The following is a 23,039-nucleotide window of genomic DNA, read 5'->3' as shown; positions in this document are numbered from 1 at the left end:
TGGGACTGAAGAAGTCACTCATAGCGAAACAATTTCCTAATAAATGTCTTGATCAGTGCATACGTGTTTCTTTAGCTAAGACTTGATTGTATCACCATACCATTTCACCCTGTTTGCAGGTTGCCAACTATGGGATTGGTGGGTTATACGTGACCCACACGGACCACCTCATGATGAACCCAGACCCCTCCGTCTACACTGCTTGGGAACGCTTCATGGGTGACCGCTTTGCCACTTTCATGGTTTACGTAAGTAGCAATCAGACCTTTGAAGGTGAGGGTGCATTGATGCTGGTGTTTTTGATCTGAGGAACTGCAACTAGCCCGCCCTTCCTCGGACTGAACTTAAATGCCTCCCAGTCTCCTGACAATGTATATTTTCGGGTTTATCACTTTCCCGTGCTTGTAATATAATAGAAAATAGATTAATATATACAGATATGCTATACATAGTAACATTATATAATTTTCGTTATACCTTGAAATATAGTCGGACTTGAGTCCTGGAAATGGGAAGTACAATGCCTGCACTTTAAAGGAGGGGTTTGGGATATTGGCAGTTTGGAGGGATATGTTGTGTATCTTTATATGTGTATGCTTCTAAACTGTTGTATTCTGAGCACCTCTGCAAAAACAGTGATGTGTGAGTGTGGTGAAAGTGTTGAATGATGATGAAAGTATTTTCTTTTTGGGGATTTTCTTTCATTTTTGGGGTCACCCTGCCTCGGTGGGAGACGGCCGACTTGTTGAAAAAAAAAAACTTGAAATACCTAGCTGTTTTTATTTTCAACGCAAAATTGACAATTACAGTGGCACCTGCACACGCAAAAAACAGCCACAACCTCCTAAGTAGGAAAACCAATGCTGAAGACTTAAAGCTGATCAGATTTAGATTTTAGATTTTGCCACCGAAGTGGCTAGTTTATTGTGCACCCCATATCCATCCTGTGGACGGTAGCGCGAGAGCATATGGATACACAAAAGGCCTAGGAACTAGGCCCCAAAGGGTTAACAGGAATACATATGGATTTATATCTACATATCTATAGTTCACTTATCTGTTACAAGCAAATTTAGGAAATTTGCTTAGTATATCTGGTATCTTATTTTCATTAATAAGATATCTTGACATGTCACATAGGTTATTATACTGTCTGTCTCTGTATTCCTCAATAAGTGGACAATTAAGCACATAGTGTTCAAGAGAATGACCATATGCCTGATCACATAATTTACATTTAGTTTGATCATCATCTGTGTGTCTCCCAAACTGCCAGAAGTACTTGTAACCAAGCCTAAGCCTGGCCACTACAACATCAGTCAGTCTGTTCACATTGCAAGTTGCTCCATAAACATACTTATCTACGTTCATGTTATCATAGTGGGTTATAGATCTACTCAGGCTTCTAACTGCATTCCTATAACAATCATTTTCATTATTTACTTCTCTCCTAATATTATTCCTAATGCTAGACACAGTTATACCAAAGTTATATTCTACATTCTCCTTCTCGATACTCTTCTTGGCTAACATATCAACTTTATCATGAAGGAGTAATCCAATGTGTGATGGGATCCATAGCAATTGTACATTAATTCCTTTTTCCCTAATTTTTGAGTATCTATACCTGGCTTCCCCAATGAGCATGTTGTTGGAGTCATTATATGAGCCAAGAGCCTTCAATGATGACATAGAATCAGTAATGATGATAGTCAAGCTCAGTGTCATAGGTTAGCTTTAGCGCCATTAGGATTGCAAACAATTCAGTTTGCATTGTAGACGCCCAGTTGTTAATTCTTATGCCTAACTCAACAAATTTATTATCGTTCTTAACTAGGGAGGTGGCAACAAGAGCAGATGCAGCCCTGCCAGAAGACTCCTGTTTAGATCCATCAGTGTATATAACTTGTTACTACCAGCTAGGTGAGAAATTTCTTCTTGAGCAGTTGCTCTAACAAGAGATTTAAGGAAGGGATTACTAGCAATGAGCTTCTTGGGAGGAACTTGTAGGTATGTGATATTAAATGAACACATCTTCCATGGAGGGGTGAAATGCTCTTGTTGCCTACAGTGATACAGTTCATGCAGGTTATAAAACTTAATGCAATTGCACGTTTTCACAATCCATTTAGATCTGTGTGTATTTACCTCTAGACACTTGGTAAGATTCACTGTGACAGTGTCTGGTTCGTTTCTCAACATTCTAATACCGAGTACAGTGTTAATTTCAACAATCCTATCACTGATACTAGAAATACCAAGCTCCTTCCTCATGTTAAGAATTTTTGTAGATCTGGGACAGCCAAGAATAATCCTGGAGCTTCATTTTGCATTAACTCCAAGGGTCGGAGAGAACTTTCTCTAGCTAATATCAACATGGGAGCAGCATAATCAATTAAGGACCTAACATAGGCTATGTACATCATTCTCACGATTCTCACATTTGCACCATAGTTGGGATTGTAGCCAGCAACAGCTTTGAGAGCATTTAGCCTAGCTTTACATTTCTTGTTTAGTTGTGGTATAGTGGATTTGTTAAAGGGTACATCTACACCAAGATATCTGTAAGTTTTAACGTAGCTAATGATTTCACCCTGCAAATAGATGGGTGGGGGATGTCGTTTGCTTGTTAATATCTTAGTTTTAGAGGAAGATATTATGAGGCCTAGTCGATTACAAATTGCTTGAACTTCATTAAGAATGGTATTCATCTTCTTATGCCCTGTTGTATGGATCATGATATCATCAGCATAGCTTATAGCTATATGTTTAGGTGAGGCAGGTAGAGCATTTAGGAGAGCATTAATCAGAATATTAAATAGCATGGGACTAAGAACTCCTCCCTGCGGTGTACCTAAAGACATTTCTTTAGAATCACTTCTGAAGCCTTGGTAAAGGACAGGATACTCTATTTGACAGGTATCCTATTATCCAGCAGAGTAAGCTACCACCAATATTCATTTTGGCTAGTTCATGTAGTATAACGGTTCTGTTCGCAATATCAAATGCAGATTTTAGATCAAGAAAAGTGGTAAAACTAGTAGAGGTGTGTGCAGTGAGAAAGGTGGAAATACAGTTCTGCACACTTTTACCTTTCATGAACCCATAGAGGTAGGGGGAAAGTTGATGTCTGATTCTGTAGTACAGTCTGTTAAGCATCATTCTTTCAAAAGTTTTACAAAGACAACTAGTTAAGGAGATCGGCCTAAATGTATCAGGCTGTTGGGGCTTAGGGATAGGCACAATGAGACTATTGGTCCAGGAAGTAGGAAGAACGCCCTCAATGTAACTGAGATTATACAGTGCCAACAAAGGGTTATCAGGCACGTGCCTTAGAGTTCTGAGAATATCATAGGTTATACCATCCTCTCCAGGAGCAGTTGATCGACCTTTGGTTAATGCATTATCTAATTCATACTCGGTAAAGAGGCAATCACTCTCATCAATATTTTGGCTCATAAAATTAATCAGTTTCAACATTTCTTCAGAAGTACTCTCTAAATTTTTTCTAATATGAGATGGAAGGCTTTCATGCCTGGATGTTTTGAACCAGTCATTTATGAGGTCATTTGCTTTTTCAAGAGGAAAGGGATGAGCAACATTGCCAGTCTTTTTCCTGGTTATTTTATTTATACCTTTCCAAGCCAAACTCAAAGGGGTGGACCTATTTAATCCACTAACAAACTGTTCCCATTCCTGTTGCCTAAGTTCTTCCTTTCTATTCCTTGCATTTGTTAGTGCAGCTTGGAACGTTCTGAGCAGGTCTGGGGTTCTACATTCACGGTATGCTTTACCAATCCTCCTAGCTGCATGTGTTAGATTGCGCAGCTGTGGATCATTATAGTATTTACATTGGTTTTTATTGTTATTTATAGTGGAGGGTTTTTGTTTCCTATTCCTGCCCACTTGATCTGTGAGAACACTCTCAATAGTGGTAATTAAATCATCATTAAATTTTTGTGTGCCAATGGGCTCGTAATTCTTATACCATTGATCCAAGTGGTTAATAAAGTTGTCTCTGTGTTCTGGTTTGAGAATAAGTTTCCTCCTTCTGTATTTAGCTCCTTGATTGCTGGAGATGTGATCAAGATTGACAGTTGTTAGTCTTGGGAAGTGATCAGATAGAAGATCATCAACTATGACAGAGTCATGCATCGTATATGATGTATTAAATCCAAGACACAGATCTAGTATGCCACCATATATGTGAGTAGGCTCAGTAGTGCCCACAATTCGAACATTATCATGCTCATTTAGCAATCTCACTAGTTTAGTTCCATTGGTGTTTGTTATAGACCCACCAATATTCTTATGTCTGGCATTAAAATCTCCAAGAATGATGGTAGGTTCAGAAGTGGTGTTCTCCAGTTAAAAAATGAAAACTATGGAGGAAAAGATACTCAGGCAATCACTTAAAAGGTATTCCTTCTTGGATACCTAAGAAATAAAATGCGACTTATATTTGGTGACGCTGGGCGTATCATTCTATCTTAGTGTTCATTTTCTGCCAAATGTTAGAAAAGTTCTAGTGTAGGTTGCTCACAAGTGGTTCGTATATAAGTATCTCGTTGCAGTTATCTGATGTGGAGGCGGGTGGCGCGACTGTATTCCCACGAGCTGGAGTGACCATCTGGCCCAAGCGTGGATCTGCAGCTTTCTGGTGGAACCTCTACAGTTCTGGTGTTGGTGACGAAAACACCAGACACGGAGGCTGTCCAGTCCTCCACGGCTCAAAGTGGAGTGAGTATGAAACTGCTTTTTTTTTTTTACATCTCTGAATTAACAGAAGAGCTGTTATCCATCCTCAGATCATTTTAAAATTCAGCTCAACCTAAGGTATACTAGCACCATCCGGGATGCCACACAACAGTAGTAGCATCCAGGTACCTATGGATGAGTGGAGGTAACAAGTGTAAGAAAACTAACACATCTTTACCATCTCATGATTGAACGCGGGTCCCACGATTGTGGGGATAAATATTTTGTTAGTTCCAAGTGAGTGATTCACTTATACTGTTCCCTGGTTATTTTTTGTTTGTGGAGCTGGTGTTATTTTCCGTCGACAGAAACAGCAAAAAGTTAAAATATACCAGATGCACACACTTGAAATCAGCCGAGGTGAGATAACAACTCTTAACCTTCAGATTCAAATATGTAAACAGAAATTCTGAAAGTAATTTGGACAATGTAATGAATAACTTTTCCACGTAAAATTTTACACCCTACCAATGACCCAGCAAAAAATGTACATAAAATTATGTGTATACTGTGTAGTAAATGCTTTTAAAACCCTTACAGTTTGCAATAAATGGGTGCACTACAACGACCAGTTCTTGCAACACCCATGTGGTCGGAACACCTGGGATAAACTGGTGGTGCCTTAGTGTTGTGTGCTCCGTCCTCCACTCTGCCAACTACCAGACTACTGCCACCAACCCTCAGAGGCCCGGCCAATCCAGAGTTACCCATCCCACACCGACCTTTTCCATCCCATACTGGCTTTCCCCTTCCATTACTGACTTTTCCGGGCTCTTACCGACTCGGCCCGACACAAGCCCTTCCCTTTCTGACACCGTCTTTTTACCTGGCGCCAGTTTTCCACGTCTGCCACCGATTCTGCCAGACACCATCCAGTCACAGAGCGACCCATCCCATACCGACCTTCTCCATCCCACATTGGCTTTCCCCTTCCATTACTGGCTTTGCCGACTCTGCCCGACACAGGCCCTTCCTGGTCTGACACCACCGTCTCTCTTCCCAGCGCCAGGTTTCCCCATCTGCCACTGATTCTGCCAGACACCAGCCTTTACCACCTGGCACTGAGTCTTTCCATACCTTCCGGCACCAACGCTCCCCACCCATTTATTTGGGTAATAGTGAGGAGATAGTAGTTCTTGACATACTAAACCCGTGTGGGCCATTCATCGTACGAAGTGTTGGAGGCTCAGTCCTTCGTCCAGTAAATACGGCCCCGTCTCTAAACAGTTTGATTTGTAGGGAGATACATATTCAGTTACATGGAACCTTTATTGACAACGTTTTGCCCACAGTGAGCTGTATCCAATTACAAACATAAACCTGATAAGGGAGGGGTAACATATAGTATATAGTAGTGAGATGGTGGCGATATATAGAGTAAGTGAGGTGCCCATCAAGTCAGTGATATCCAAAGGATCTGTATCTTGCGTGTGGGTAAGTCATTCAGTGCTAGGAGTGGTCCTCTATCCGCTAATCGTGAGACGGACGCGATACTCTCGCAGCCAGCTAAGCTTAGAGTAGAATCAATATTATCTGAAATCTTTCCAATATGAGGTTCAGATAAACTAGAAACCATTGAAATTGTTGGAGATATTTATGATTGCAGATCGGAGGACCCTTTTATGCCCAGTCAGGCATCCCTGTGCTGAACGTGTACTGGAAGGCGTTCAGTGACAGATTGACAAACTAGACACACTACTGAACCTTACTCCTTGACGAAGACATTCGCAGACCTGCTAACCCATTCTACTCCTTATATGCACCTGCTCCAAACCCTATTTGCTGTATAGCCCTTGTGGCTTAGCGCTTCTTTTTGATTATAATAATAATAATCCAAACCCTATTTATAGATAATTTCTGTTCTTACTAGCCTGTCCTAACAGGTGTGGACCTTAAAAGATGTGCGTTTTTAACCCCCCCCCCCCCCCCCCTCCTTACATCACCATTGGATTCTCTCGCAGGTACCTTGCGCTTGTTCTTGTTTGGCGTCCACCCAACTCGTGTGCCTTATCAGTCCTCGTCACACCAGTCTCTGACCCACGATCGCCTTAGCTACTTGGTTAAGCCCTGGTACTATCCCTTCCACTCAACCTTCCTCTCACCAACCTGCTCTTCCACTATCCCCACTTCCCCGCTCACCCCACAAGGGTATTACCTATACTCTCTTGTCTTGTCTTGGACCCTTCTCTGGGTGTTTTGAGAATTAAGTAGGCGTTGTTGAGATTTTCTTTTCTGATAGCATATTGGTGTACTGATATTCGTTGGTGGAGGTCTGGATGTTTCAGCTATGTAAATTTGGTCAGTTATTACATGGGATTGTCTCTACCGCTGTGTAGTTGTATAGTCACGTAGGTGGTGGTTCTGTCTCGTGATGTTCTTGATGGAGGTTGAGGTTCTGGTGGCTGGCTATGTCGAGTTAATAAATTGGAATGGCAGACTACTAATTGCCAAGAAGAACGATCCTGAGAGAAGAAAAGTCCTTGAATCTGCACTCATCAGTAACTTAACGACTTGAACCAGTCAATAGTTTCTACAGTTTGTCTAACCATCTTGTTGGAAAACTAGGACATTTGCCAATAACTCGAACCTGACGCGTACCCCACTTACTACTCACCTCACCGATATTTGTTTGCTAGCTCTTTCTTACCGCATGTTACTAGGTATGATAATTGTACTTATGTGTACCTGTTTCCGGTGGGATCTCCGGCCATCGTTGCCGTCATTGTGCTGCGCTTCTCCGGGCCTGCGCGGGAGTGCTCCGGCCTCCCTCTAGGTAGGCTGCCCTCCTGCCTCAGCGTCCGGACCATTCTTTGATGCAGCGAACAGTCTATTGTTTCATGTTTTAATATACCTAAACAAACTTACTTAAGGTTCCATGTAACTATACGTATCTTACCAATGCATTGGTATCTCATACCCGAGCAATTAGGTTGTTGGTAACTGCTTAGAGGAACTGGATTAAAGATGAAATTAAGACACATGTGCAACATCTGGGTATCTTTATTGTAGACGTTTCGCCATCCAGTGGCTTTATCAATACAAATTCTAGGACATAACTTGAAGACGGTAGAACTATGTACAGAAGATGAGGTAATCAGTCCCTCAACCTAGGAGTAGGTGCGAAGAGCACCATAGTCTTGGAGATTCTGAAGCAGATACGATAGGACTCACAGGTAAGGACCCGCGAGGGGCAAGTGGGGACAGTGCGAAGAATAGACGGTGAGAGGAATGTCTTGAGTCGAAGAGAGAAGAGTCAGGACTAGACCCAACTGCTAAGCCTGGATAAACAATAACGAAGACGACGTAAAAGACAACAGGGACTCTGCGGGTGCTGACTGCAACTTACTGGAAGCATATCAACTTGCAATGACTGGATATGGTTCAGGGACACGTTGCTGCAAAGGCGACGCAAACGCACACCGCAAGCACTTCATCCCTAAAAACGCACAAAGACACAGCTCTACGGCAATGGCACTTTTAAGTTATTTGAATTTTTAAGCAAAAGTCAGATAATTTATTTGTATTGTGGTGGAGGTGCCGGATCATACAACGATTGAAAAAGATTTACATCATTGTAAGGACGTCTGAGAGTATCTGCTAAGTATGTAGTCCAGTAGTCATGATATGCTTCAAGTCTGTCAAGTTGTTTGTCACTGTGTGTCTTCCAGTATACGTGTTTGTCGTGAGGTGGAGAGATTCACTGGTAGCAAATTCGTCCCACCTCACCCCCAACACCCAACGTAATGCACGATTCTGGATACGTTGAAATTTTAGTGCGTTTGTCTTGGCGATTAACGTCAGAGCGAGTGGAAAGTAAGAGAGTAGAGGACGAATGAGTGCTTTGTAAAGATGTAGTTTTGTCTTGGGACTGGCTCCTCGCAGCTTGTATAACCTTGAGAGTGCAGTTCCCCCCTGTGTGGTCTTTGCAGTAATGTGAGATTTTAGGTTCAGTGTGTGGTCGAGGGTAACACCAAGGACAACTGTCGAGAAGGAGCGTGGGATGGGGGTACGGGAGGTGCTTGTTTTGAGTTCGACAGGAGTGGGGACATCACGCATTCTATGGAAGTAAGTGATTTTTGACTTATTTGGGTTGGTTTTGATTCGCCATAATAATTCCCAGGCGGTAATCCTGTCGACCTCTCTTTGTGTTCTGCGTGCAAGGAAACGAAAGTTTTCATGTGTTGTGAGTTGAGTGATGTCTGCGTAAGAAAGGGTAAGTGTGTTTGGGTAAAGAGGTTCAGGTAAATCATTCGTGTAGAGTATATATAGGGTGGGAGACAGGACAGAGCCTTGGGGTACACCCGCTTTTAATGTGAAGTAGTCCGAATAATGATCTCTGAACCGTATACGCATCGTTCGGCCAATGAAGCAGAAGAAAGGAGCCTGGCGCTTATATAGTAACGTCAGGTGTAGCAGACGAGGGCATAGTCACTGGTAGGCGGGATTCCCCAGTGGAAGTAGGTCCTTCCCAAAGAGATGGGTTAGTTGTAGAGGTAATCAGTCCCTAGGTTGAGGGACTGATTACCTCATCTTCTGTACATAGTTCTACTGTCTTCAAGTTATGTCCTAGAATTTGTATTGATAAAGCCACTGGATGGCGAAACGTCTACAATAAAGATACCCAGATGTTGCACATGTCTTAATTTCATCTTGTCGGTATTATATACCATTCTTACATGGATTAAAGATGATTGAATGGAGAAGGGCAATAATTGAAGCATGCTGTGTATGTAGGTGCTGCGTATGTGGCACAGGTGAAGACAGTATTTGCATGGAACTCCGAAGTTTGAGAGAGAGGAGACCGCTGATCGTAAGTCCTAGTCAGAAGATAATGGTTGTGAAAAATATTAAACCAAAACTAAATATTCTTACTTAAACTTTTTAAGTGATATAAGTTAAATTCCTATAATTTATGTAAACAAAAATTATTTGCTGGTATTGTAATTATAATAATTATAGATCAGCAAATATAACTAGACTACAGAACGATCTCTCAAATTATTGTGATAAATTTGTATAGGCTGTAGCAAAATATACAATAAATAAGTTATATCGTAGGAGGAGAAAGAGACCCTAAGATAACGTGGAGGTGGATGAATATAGTGAGAAGAGAGGAGAGCATAAATACAGCAGAAAATCTAGATGGTTATACTTAGTCCTAAAAGAGAAGTAGAGCTAACAAAAGACAAAAGGATGTATAAACAGCGTGGGAAGTTAGGAGACACTAGAGAAAATGAACGTAGTAAGACAAGACCCGAGGGACTGCAAGAGGAGAGAAATTTTTACTGTGGAAAGTACCAGTAAGTAACAGGAGTCTTAGGTATTATGAGCAAGACTGAAGTACTATCCTCTTTCACAAGAGGGAGGGGTACTACTCCTCGACCTCCTTGAGAGGGAGGATTACTACTCTTCCCATTTCCGAGAGGAAGGGGCACTACCCCTCCCATTCTGAAGTGGGAGTACTGTCCTTCCCAAGAGGGTGGGGTACTTCCCCCTCCACAAGAGGGACGGGTACTACCCTCCCCTGCCCAAGAGGGAAGAGGACCACCCTTCCCAGGAGGGAAGGGAATTACCCTCCCCCTGCGTATATACATGCAGCTGCATATACAGAAGAATGAACGGGACGGGAACTCGAACCGTGATCCTAGTATGCAGTCAGCCCAACGCTGTACCACTGAGCCACGAAGTTTATTGTAAGCTTCGTGACTCAGTGATACAGCATAAGACCTGCTGCGTGCCAGGACCACTCAGTGGTACAGCATAAGACATGTTGCGTGCCAGGACCACTCAGTGGTACAGTATAAGACCTGCGTGCCAGGACCACTCATTGGTACAGCATAAGACCTATTGCGTGCCAGGACCACGGTTCGAGTTACCGTCCATTCTTCTGTATAGTTACTGATCGTAGTACACTACGACTTACGAGTTTGTACAGCTGTATGCTGCCAGGTTCATAGATTTACAATTTTATTTGTTTATTATATTTATGGAGAAACCCTAAACCCGTAGGAATCGTACAGGTGCCTGGGAATGGGCATAATTGTTTGATCCAAATAATTGAAGCTTATTCCAAGTCCTTTGGATCAAGATCCCTTCAGCAGCATCACGGCACCTCCCCTTCCATGATTGTTCCTGCATATTACATCGCAGACAACATAGCGTCACATGTTCATATTGTATGCCTTTGTAGATCTTGATCCAAGAAATTGGAGCTACCCTCACCTTTATATCTGAGTGTCTCATTTCCCAGGCTATATATAGCTCTTAGAGGTTTAGCGCTTCCCTGTATCTTTAAGAGGGGTGCCTGGTTGCTGGTGAAAAGTTCATGTTCCAGTGAATTTGAGCTATTTTTCCTCGTATTAAACCTGGTTATCCCCTATTCCCTGTGCGATGTATGACCCATATGGGTTTAGCCCTTCCCCATGAATGTTTGATAGTGTATGCGCGTCTTAAAACATTAATACAGCAATAAAAATGTATGTATACTTGTATATTTTATTAATACAACAGCTGTATAGCCCTTGTGGCTTAGCGCTTCTTTTTGATTATAATAATAATAATATTAATACAACATATGTTTGCTACTGAATGTGTTTGCCTTCCTGTCTAATATGTTAAATGGTGGTGAGGCGCAGACTGCTCCTTCCCCACGCATGATGGCGCAACTTCCAAACTATCTACCCATCGCTGTGTGAGGTGTGCCGAGGCTCGTCACTCCTATTCCTGTTCATGCCTTGTATACCTTGAAGGAACGCCAGATCTGCCTCCTGAAGATGGAAGGAATGTGGTACTGATCAGACCGACTATCGTCGAAAAACTGATCGTTTGACGAAGTTTTCCATTTGGTCTCCACTTCCTGCAGACATAAGCTCTTCGGTTTTTGTTTGTAACAAATTTGAGACTTCTGAGGTATATATTCTTATATATCACTGTTACTCATGTATCTTAAGTTATCATCTTATGCTCTTCAGGCTTTCTCGTCTACTCGTCATTTTTCTCAGACCTTGTTCATTCACTACACGATCTAATTTTTCCACTCATCGTGCGTCAGCAGTAGAGATTCATGCTGGGCCTCCCTAATCTACCTTTAAATCTTCCTCTCGTGTTCCTCAGGATTCTGCTTCCTTTGTTTATACCTTCTTATGTCTATTTATTCTGCAAGCACATTTTCTGCCACTCTTGAAGTTTCCGGGGCAACTTCTTCCTTCCCTCTCCCAATGAATGTGATGAATACACATTACTTACAGGTTTTTTTCCAACCCATGAACATTTAACCTGTACTACAGTACCTTCTCTTGCATTCCTCGTGTCTTCATTGCTGTATAGTCCTTGTGGCTTAGCGCTTCTTTTTTATGATAATCGTGTCTTCATTCCCTTCCAGGAGATACAGCACTGCGGGATACAGGTTTAGCGCCTGTTTTTAGTATAAATGATGATCCAGGCGATGAAACGATAGACACCACAATAAATTATACAAATACCTAAACTGCTCTATGGAATGCAGCGCTCTATGACCTTTTTTTTTTTTTTTTTTTGGTTTAGCGCCTAGTTTTGATTATAACAATGCTCTAGAATTTGATTCCTCCACATATTTTGTCCGTTGCCCAAATAATGTTAAAAGGTCGAGGACTCCTCCACCTGACTCGTGGCTGCTAACAGTCACATTTTGAAACGCGAAGTCATCAGGTACGTCCGACTTGTCCCACCACTACTGCCTGCTACTTTTGTTTTACAGTCCACATCCTGTCAATCTTTAGTGATCTCTTATCAAGGCGTTACTACATAACCATTAATCCATCTTTTGTTTATTTAATCTTATGTCTATTTTCTCAATGAATATTAGGATATAAGGGAAATTCGGAGAGTTCCAGGTCCTCTTTACACCCTAATGACTCCTTCACTGGAAGTATACACGTGGGCCTTGATGGTCCGTACACCACATCGTTTATTCAAATTTAGTAAGCTGATTAGGTATATACACATGCAGTTACGCAGATTATCATACATAGCAGCATATGTGCTTCTTAATTCTCACAAAGAAGGTGACTTACAGCACCTGAGAGGCATATAGGGTCAATCCAAGGAAGGGGAGGCTTAGTTCCTTGGATCAAGAGCCCCTCACCGGCATTACCAAATGGATATAATACTGTTCATAGTAACGCCAAACCCAGAGGGATATATATCACCCGGGAGGTAAATATGTTTGATACGAGGAAGGGGAGGCAAGTCTAATTCCTTGAGTCGGTTACAAAATGTAACTTCCTATATTTACAGGCCCCTCTTGATCTAGGGAATTGGACCTGTGCTCCAGTTCCCCGAATTGGTCCTGAATACCTAACATTCCTCCCCCCCCTTTTCCTTACAGGCGCTGTATAATCCCTACGGGTTTAGCGCTACCCATGATTATAATTATATTTACAGGGAAGCGCCAAATTCGTAGGGGTTATGCAGTGCCTGGGAATGGGATTCAATGAGGTTTGATCCGAAGGAGTCCAGCTCAAATCCCTTGGATCATGATTTTGTTTTAATCGATATGTGGGTCTTATATCGCCTGGGAAATGAAAAGCAATCAGGTTTGGTCCATGGAAAGGAAGATAAATCCAGTTTCCTGGATCAAGAGCCCTTCAGCATTAAGGAGTCTCCTTGAGATTATTTCCAGTCCCCTACATTATTATTATTATTATTATTCAATGAAAGGCACTAAAAGAGCACCTTTTATGTTTTGACACAGACCGTCTCCCACCGAGACAGGGTGACAAAAAAAAAAAAAAAAAAAAGTTTCCCATCATTCATTCAGTAGCTCCAGTTCCCCGAATTAATTAAGCCTGAATGCCTTCCACATCCCCCCCCCAGGCGCTGTATAATCCTCCGGGTTTAGCGCTTCCCCTTGATTATAATAATAATCAGTAGCAGTTTTACCAGAAGTGAGTAAACAGTTCAGATGACGTTCCAAACTGCACCAACCCCACGGGTCATTCATACTAAGGAAATACGGGCATGGAAAAAAAAAATGTTAGAATGCACAAGAAATATATAGCAATAGAGCCAGCAGATGTAGTGATATACAGTGTAATGTCCAGGTGAGAGTTATACAACTTAGTATGAGAGCTTTATAATGGTGGCAGTAATGCTATACAATGCCAACAAGATGACGAATGAGACATGTGTTGCATATGTCTTAGTCATCCTAGTTTTATAATACCATGCCCATGGTAGGGGTATGAAACTCTGTGGGCAGTAGTTCAATTCAAATTCAAAGTTTATTCTCTATAAGGATTACAATGCTGAGTTTACAGAATTTGACTATTGTGTGGTTTACTTGTAGTAAAATAATGATTACAGAGTGTACCACTAGAACGCCTAGCATGGCTAGGCATTTCGGGCAGACTTAGTTTAATTCTTAATTTTAAAATATTACAAATTATGAGGTAAGTTGGTATTATGGCTAAGTGACTAAATACTAGTTTGTGAGTTTAGCAATGTGAATGCTTTTGTTTTGGCACAGTATATAGTTTCAGTATCGGAGTATCACAGGATTCATTATTTTAAGATTGAGATTAATATTTCTGTTTATGGTCAAATGGGTGAGTGAGTGTAAGTGTGAACCACCAGGTGGTATTCGTGTAGTTAGTTGACGGGGTGTATCAGGGAGATAAGATGTTTTCTAATGGTAGTTTTGAAGGTGATGAATGTGTCTGCAGTTCTAGAGTTCTCAGGTAGGGTGTTCCAGATTTTAGGGCCTTTGACATACATTGAATTTTTGTAAAGGTTTAGTCGGACACGGGGAATGTCGTAGAGATGTTTGTGTCTGGTGTTATGCCTGTGGGTCCTGTCACAACTATCAAGAAAGCAGTTTAGGTCAAGGTTAATATTGGAATTTAAGGTCCTGTATATGTAGATTGCACAGTAGTAAGTGTGGATGTACTGAACAGGGAGTAAGTTTAGATCTATGAAGAGTGGGGGGGGGGTGTTGCCAGGGATGGGATTTAGTGATCATTCTTACTGCAGCTTTTTGTTGAGCTATTATTGGCTTTAGGTGTGTTGCTGCAGTTGATCCTCAAGCACAAATAGCATAGGTGATTTATGGGTAAATGAGTGAATGGTATAGTGTGAGAAGGGCATTTTGCGGCATGTAGTATCGTATCTTGGAGAGGATCCCAACTGTTTTGGATACTTTTTTTGTTATGTGTTGGATATGGGTGCTGAAATTCAGGTTGTTGTCGAGGTATAGGCCTAGGAATTTGCCCTCATCATGTCTGGTAATTAGTGTGTTGTCGATCTTAATGTTAATTTGTGCGTCTCCTGCTCTGCTACCAAGCATAATATAGTAGGTTTTGTCAGTGTTAAGCGTAAGTTTATTGGCTGTCATCCAAGTCGATATTTTGATCAGCTCCTCGTTAACAATGGTGTTGAGGGTGGCAAGATTAGGGTGAGAGGTGACATAAGTCGTTTCGTCAGCAAAGAGAATGGGTTTCAGGTGTTGAGATACGTTTGGAAGATCATTGATGTATATGAGGAAGAGCAGGGGACCAAGGACACTTCCCTGCGGAACTCCAGTATCAAGTGGCCGTGTTGTTGATGCTGTGTCTTTAATTAATGGTGACATACTGATACCTATTAGTAAGGTAAGATTTGAAATAAGCATGGCCTCTTGTACCGTAATGGTCAAGTTTGTGGAGTAGGATGTCGTGGTCTACTGTGTCAAAAGCTTTTCTTAGGTCAAAAATTCCTAGTGGATATTCCTTATTTTCCAATGCTGTGTAAAGCAGATCTAGCATTTTTATGATTGCATCATTAGTGCTTTTATTTTTCCTGAATCCAAACTGGCAGGGGTCGAGTATGTTTTGTGCCATTATAAATGAATATAGTCTCCTGTGCATGAGTTTCTCAAAGATTTTGGATAGCAGTGGTAAGTTTGATATTGGCCTATAGTTGTTTAAGTCTGTAGGGTCGCCACCTTTATGTATTGATGTAACCCTTGCCATCTTGAGTAGTTTCGGGAAGGTGCTAGTTTCTAATGACTTGTTAAAAAGTAATGAAATAGCATGCGAAAGGACATGGGCCGCTCGCTTGTACAGTAATGGTGGGACATGACACAGATTCCCTGAGTTATTTTTAAGTGACTTTATAATCTCGGTGACTTCCGTGGGCTCAGTTGGTGCAAGAAAGAAGGAATTTGGGAAATTCCCATCTAGGTAGTCCCCGGCATGGGCATTGGTATGTGGGATTTTATTGGCGAGATTAGATCCTATGGTTGAGAAGAAGTCGTTTATCTTGTTAGCTGTGTCAGTGGGATGTAGTGGTGTTTCATTAGGTTTAGTTAGGACAATATTCTTGTTTTTTTTCAGTTTGTGGGTCCCTAGAATCTGAGAGAGTGTTTTCCAGGTCTTTTTTATATCTCCTCTAGTGTCTGTGAATCTACTGGAGTAGTATAGTTGTTTGGCTTTCTTTATTACTTTCGTGAGAACTGATGAATAGTGTTTAAGAATATCTTTGTGTATTAAGCCCTGTCTATATTGCTTTTCATATTGGTGTTTCTTGTCAGTGGATTTCAGAATGGTGCTGGTTAGCCATGGGCAACCAAGCCGTTTGTTTGTGATCTGTTTCGTTTTTATAGAACAATGTTTGTTAAGAAAAATGTCTGTCCAGTCATCAATACCATTGGCCTTGGAGAATTCTGTAGGCCAGTCAACAGTCTCTAGGTCAGCTGTGAACTTCCTTATTGAGGCCTCTTCATGGAGTCTAAATGATACTTTGTTGTATTCAAGTGGTGGTTTACTAATGTTTGTCAGGAGGAAGGTAGGGTAGTGGTCTGTAGTGCTATCTGTGATTATCCCTGATTTAAGGGGGGCTAGTATATTGGTCCATATGTGGTCTATTATGGTTGCACTTGTCTCAGTGAGCCTGGTTGGTTTAGTTATTGTTGGTATGAGAAGTGTGTTGTTCATATTGTTGATGAAATCAGTTACAGGCTGATCATCTAGTATGCCAAGGGTTGATGTTGAAGTCTCCAGCTAAGAGAAGGTGGTGCTTATTCATTTGTCTGTTTGTTATTAGTGACTTTAATTTCTCACTGAAATTTGGGATGTTTGTGTGAGGTATCCGGTAAATGGCACCGATTGTTATAGGTGTCTTAAGGTTTTTTACAGTAAAATTAGCAAAAATGTATTCCCCATATTCATCACTAAAGCAAGTGGTGCTAATACAGGATAATTGGTTAGAGTAATAGATTGCAATACCACCCCCAACTTGGTTTGGTCTGCAGTTGTGAATTGCTGTGTATCCTGGTAGAGGGTAGATATCTATTGTCCTGCTTAAGCCAGGTCTCATTAAGAATAATGTAGGAGAAGGGTGTCTTTAGTGATTCAAGGAGTGCCAGGAGGTCATCATAGTGTTTGCGTAAGGACCTGATGTTGTAGTTAAGTACTGATAGACTTTTAGCATTGTTTTGGATAGTGCTGGCTTGTGATGCTGTGTAATAAAGGCGGTTACTTTCTCCCTAACCCATCCTGTGTGCAGCAATTATCTTCTACATATGATGGGAGGATCATTCATCCCAAGCGCTCTCCTGATAACGGAACTTCCCTCCTGCTCCCTGACACTAATGATCCCCCTTTCCCAGAAACTAGAGCTCACCCTCTCCCTGAAAAGTGTCCATCCTCTAACCGAAGCTAGCGTCCTCCTTTCCGTAAAACGTGTCCACAGCTCCCTGAAACTAGCGCCAACAGCTATCTGAAACTAGTGCCCACCAGCTCCGAGACTAGGACCCTGAAACTGCAATTTACAGCGATTATATTGCGAGTTGAGAGTTTGGATGGTACTGCAGGGATCCCTGGTATTGCAGGTGATTAGTCAAGAAATAATAGTCTCTCTGAACACCTGTGGTTAAGCATCCGTTCCCCTCAAGGAAGGTTCCTTGATGTTGGTGAGGGGCTCTTGATTTAGGGAATTGGATCTGTGCTCCAGTTCCCCGAATTAAGCCTGAATGCCTTCCACATCCCCCCCCAGGCGCTGTATAATCCTCCGGGTTTAGCGCTTCCCCCTTGATTATAATAATAATAATAATTATTGTATGATAATTTATGTTAAGACCTGTCATAGTAGAAGTGGACGGATGGCGTCGTACTGTATGGATAGGGTGTGCACGTTTCTTTGTATTGTTTAATGTTGATGAATAATATATATGTGATGCTATGTATGTTGCACACAATGTTTTTAAATAAAATACAAAAAAAAATTTAATTTGTGATGGGATCCATTGAAAATGGGAGAGGGTACTCAGTTAAACTCGGCAGTGTTGATACTGACGGTGTGAGGTGTAGTTTGCGCAGCTCAAGCACAATATATATCACCTAAGTTAAGGTATGACGTGTTATACTGCGTTAAAACTTATTGATGAATGTGTACATATGTCCTAGGACTTCAATATTGATAGAGGTCAATTTTTGTTTTCACTTTGTTAGATAAAAACACGATATAGTATGTAGAAAGAAAACGACCATTTGTTTATATATGAGGCTTGTGTTCCCAAAAACATTGTCCTGCAGTTTTGTATTTAGCTGGGATTATTCTCAGCTAAAAAGGTGGTTACATATTGACGAAATGCTTACAATAAATGGGCTTTGTATAATGTTACTGTGTGCGATTTTCCTACATTGTTCCCTTGCCTGTCTTGTAACTCCATATAAGTATTTGAATCTTAGGTTATCGGTTGTGTTTAAACTTTCCTTTCTTCATGTGGTATAGCCTTTGGCTCACATCTGAAGGGCCTGGGTTCAGTCCCGGCACGAGTGAAAACGCTGGGCATATTTCTTTAAACCTGATGCCTCTCATCACCTAGCTGTAAGTAGGTACCTGGGTGTAAGCCGATTATAGTGAGTTTCATTGCTGGTGAGGGGCTCTTGATCTAAGGAATTGGATCTACTCCAATTCCCTGAATTAAGCATGAATGCCTTCCATCCTCCCCCCCCCCCCCCAAAAAAAAGACGTATAATCCCACCAGGTTTAGCGCTCCCCATAATAAAAATAATGAGTTTCATCTAGTGAAAAAAGAAGGAGCAGAAGGGAAAATAAGCCATAGTGGTTTGAGTTATCTTGGGTTTCTAACTCTCCGGGTTAATAATCCCAATATATATATATATGTATATATATTTTTTTATTGTATTGTATGAAATATTAGATAAGGATGTCATCCGCCAATACTTGTGTACTGTGCAAAACTTGTCCTCACTTTCAAATGTAATATTAGTAATATTGTGGAAAATTACATTTATCCGAATGTAACTAATTATGTACATAACAGTAAATGATAAAGATAATTATTATTTATCAATGTTACATAGACAAGTAGGAATTTGGGACACCTAGGTCGCAAAAAAATGTCTCCCTTCGATACCTACCACTGTCATAACCACAAGTTGCTCTGGACCTATTAATTAAATGAAATATACATACACCAGGAATACTGGTAAATATATAAATTTGTGGACTGTATATTAAAAATAATAAATGGTTATATATATACACAATTACATAACAGAAGGAAAATATATCTTAATATCACACCAATTTGACTGGAGATTAATGTGTATCATACTCAGAAAACCTCACTCTAACTAAATCTACGAAAATAATGCTGGCCAGAATTACACACAAATCTTGAGAGCTTATCTGAGGTTCCTGGAGCTGTCTTGTCCAGTCGTCTGATATCTCAGGTTATGCAGGAATGCACATCCACCAATTTCGCCTCCTATTTGAGAGGTGTCAACACAATTTTAACCTCTAGAGCACGAAAAATTCTTCCCATTACACCAACGTTTGTACAAAATTCAAATCCCCCCCCAGGCGCTGTATAATCCTCCGGGTTTAGCGCTTCCCTCTTGATTATAATAATAATCAAAACCAAGATGGCGAGTCACCTGCCCAGACGCAGGCTTTCCGTTTTCTATGACATTATTTACCTATAAATTACAGTATTTCCGGAAAATATATACAGTATTTTCCACAAATATTTAATAAGTAGATTTCAACAGTTACAACAGTAATTCCTTTACAAAGAGAGTAGGCTCCATTTATTAATATTTAACTGAAGGCTGTTTTGCTAGGTTTGGTTGGAGCTGCGCTCAGCCTATCAGGCCTAGCGTATCAAAGCGGTTATAAGGAAAATATTACTTTTATGTGAATAATAATGGTATTATAATCAAACTAAGCGCTAAACACCAACGGGTCATACAGAGCTGTTACAGTTGTATATGAAACTACTGAATATCACAAGTTCTCGCGTCTGCTAACTATTTCAACTTGGACATCCGATACAGGCCTTGTTAAAAAAAAATCAAGGATACTAGGTAGTATTTACAGAAGTTAGTATGTGCTACATCCACTGGAAAGCTTTATAATATTTCGGGATGTACCAAAGTAATAGTATCAGCTGATTTTGATGTTAGCCATATCAGTACTGGTATTGGTATCATAAAAAATTAGTATCGACCCATCCCTAATAATATTTATGATAAACGCAACACTAGATATAGGATACCACCAGCACTGCTAGCTACATATATGCACTCGCTGTATGTAGTTGCAGGGCTGGGATGAAACTACGTGATGAAATTTAATGTATAACCTTGCAAACAAGTTTTCTCTAACTCAAGAAATATTTAACTGAGCCTTTATGCTAGGTTAGTTTAGGCAGGGCCAGATTAAGAAGTCTCCGGGCCCTAGCCTATTCAGATTGGCGGGGCCCCTTTGAGTTACGGGTAAGCGAAGCGGCCCCTTCCAGCTTGGGGGGGGGAGGGGTCGGTGTGAGCCTGTTTAAGGTCTAATTAAATACATTCTGGCTATTTAGATTAAATTTAATAGGGAAAGTACATCAAGAAAACCAACAGCCATTATAACTATCTTGTTAAATCATGCATTTTAAAGAGAATAAACTCAAGACAGCATAGTATTACTAGATTAGGGTATTAAAGTAGTGACATCATGTACCTATTATATTCAGCATAACCACTACAGCACTTTATTCCCTTTATAAATCACTGACCATTATTGTTATCATTGCATCATGCATAAGACTATCAAATCATATAAACTCAAGAAAGTAAAGAATTGTTTATATTCACAGGCACTTCTTAAATAAATTTTTTTCTGGATTTCATATTGGCAAAATCATCAATTATATTCTGAAAATCAATATTTCTTGTTAGATCAGACTCAATGGTCAACAAGGCTAGGTTACACAATTTGTCTTGGCTCATTGTTGGACGGAGCTGGTTTTTCACTCTTTTCAAAACAGAAAATGAACGTTCTCCTACACAGTTAGTAGCTGGAAGTGTTAGGTAAAGGCGATACACTATGTCAACATTAGGGAAGGTTTCTGAGATACCTGCATTTCTTAAATGTTTCAAATTTTGATTAATTTTTAAAAATCAATTTTACTCTCCAAACACTAGCACGTTAAGAGACCATACAATAAGTGTCAGGGGCCCGAGACTGTTCAACTGCCTCCCAGCACACATAAGGGGGATTACCAACAGACCCCTGGCAGTCTTCAAGCTGGCACTGGCCAAGCACCTAAAGTCAGTTCCGGATCAGCCGGGCTGTGGCTCGTACGTTGGTTTGCGTGCAGCCAGCAGCAACAGCCTGGTTGATCAGGCTCTTATCCACCAGGAGGCCTGGTCACAGACCGGGCCGCGGGGGCGTTGACCCCCGGAACTCTCTCCAGGTAAACTCCAGGTAAACACTTGAACTTTTTAGGTAGGGACCCCTTTGCACTTGCACCATGTGCGCAGTCTTGGATGAGCCTCTGAACCCCTTGGACTGCGGGGCCCCCAAATGCGCGGGGCCCTAGGCAAATGTCTAGTTTGCCTATGCAGTAATCCGGCCCTGAGTTTAGGTTAGAAAGGCAATATGCATACCTTAGCATAATTAGCTTAAATAATGTAAATTAAATGTTTACATGGACAGTGCACATGCATACTATAATGAGTATGTTAGGGATGTGCCAAAGTGTCGGTGGGTATCAGCCATTTAATGGTATCGGTGGAAAAACGGCGATACTGCTCTTTATTGGATCTCACTCGTTACTTTCTCAAACCCTGAGGTTTCGTCGAGTTTTGTTACTGTCTTTCAAACACTAAAGCATTTTAACTTTTATTCATGCCTGTTCTAGGTGCTATGTGATCCATACGGGTTTATCGCTTTTCCGTTTTAGTTGGTGGATTAGTCCTAGGAGGATACCGTGAGAAATGCATTTGGTAGGCCAGTCAACTCGCGTCCCTTGTTCTATATCTGTGGCTCTTAAAAGGCCAGTAAGTTGGAAAGATAGGCTTTCCACATCTCTAAATCCGTGTTGGCTTTTCAAATAAATCTTCTCTCCATATGCTCCAGTATCCTTTTCCATAAAACATTGTCCAGAACCGTTGTAGAATATGTATGTTAAAAATGCGTGTTTATAGTTCAGTATATTCTGTCCCGTTATAAATACAGGGCCTACATTTTTTTTTTCCAGTGTCCCCTTCTAGATGTTTTAATGCCGGTGAGGGGCTCTAGATCCAAGGTACTGGACTTATCCTCCCCTTCCATAGATCAAACCAGAATTCCTCCCAGGCTCTGTATGATCCCTACGGGTTTAGCGCGTCCTACTCGTTAGAATTAAAATCCAGTCGTCTGACAGCTGTATCATCTAAAGTTTTTTAGCCGGGGTGACTAGACACCCTGATGTGCCAGTGGTGACCTGGCTGGCTTGGGTGACCCAGAGGTGACCTGACTTAGTATGGTGATACAGTAACGTCAGTTGCTCTTCCAACTTTCCTACGTCAATAGGATAAATTGGGTTTCGGAATCTTTAGATACGGCTAAAAGTAGTTTGAGTTTGCCTTGTACTGTGAGCTCATTTGTATAACCTTAGTTTTACCAAGACGTAAAAATTAGAATTTGCCCTCATTGAACATATTGTTGTCAGTGGCCCACTGGTAGCCTTGGTTTAAAATTATCAGCTTGGAGGCTCGCAGTCTTTTTTAAAAGTGGATGCCACTCATACACGTTCTTGTACCACTTGCAAATAATAATAATAATAATATCTATTTCTACAAGATCATGTACGAGGTATATAGGCCTAGCTGACATCAGTAACATACTACTGCGTATATAGAAAGCCCCTTGTTATGCAAAACATTTCGGGCAAATTAGGACAATTTTGTCCCAGGATGCGACCCACACCAGTCGACTAACACCCAGGTACCCATTTTACTGATGGGTGGACAGAGACAACAGGTGTAAGG

The 23,039-nt window shown here is 41.1% G+C and overlaps 2 protein-coding genes across 3 annotated transcripts in view; both read left to right on the top strand.

Annotated features, from left to right (window-relative positions):
• LOC128700082 (prolyl 4-hydroxylase subunit alpha-2) overlaps nt 1-11,487 on the top strand; it is a 39,450-nt gene extending 27,963 nt beyond the window's left edge. Inside the window, exons 11-13 of the mRNA XM_070098769.1 lie at nt 120-248; nt 4,575-4,740; nt 5,299-11,487. Coding sequence (XP_069954870.1) covers nt 120-248; nt 4,575-4,740; nt 5,299-5,384 — 381 coding nt within the window. The 3' untranslated portion in view covers nt 5,385-11,487. The remainder of the gene's footprint in view (nt 1-119; nt 249-4,574; nt 4,741-5,298) is intronic.
• A 6,530-nt stretch (nt 11,488-18,017) lies between these two features.
• LOC128700025 (nudC domain-containing protein 3) overlaps nt 18,018-23,039 on the top strand; it is a 103,628-nt gene continuing 98,606 nt past the window's right edge. The window contains exon 1 of one of the 2 annotated variants that reach the window (XM_070098765.1): nt 18,018-18,120. The gene's annotated coding sequence lies outside the window, so the exon portion shown is untranslated. Of the gene's footprint in view, nt 18,121-18,481; nt 18,601-23,039 lie in introns of those variants that run through there. The other variant, XM_070098766.1, reaches the window with a different exon arrangement.

This window comes from Cherax quadricarinatus, chromosome 64 (assembly GCF_038502225.1).
Source record: "Cherax quadricarinatus isolate ZL_2023a chromosome 64, ASM3850222v1, whole genome shotgun sequence".
NCBI classification, from domain to species: domain Eukaryota; kingdom Metazoa; phylum Arthropoda; class Malacostraca; order Decapoda; family Parastacidae; genus Cherax; species Cherax quadricarinatus.
Note: the sequence above shows the minus strand (reverse complement) of the source record. Positions and strands in the feature narration are given on the sequence as shown.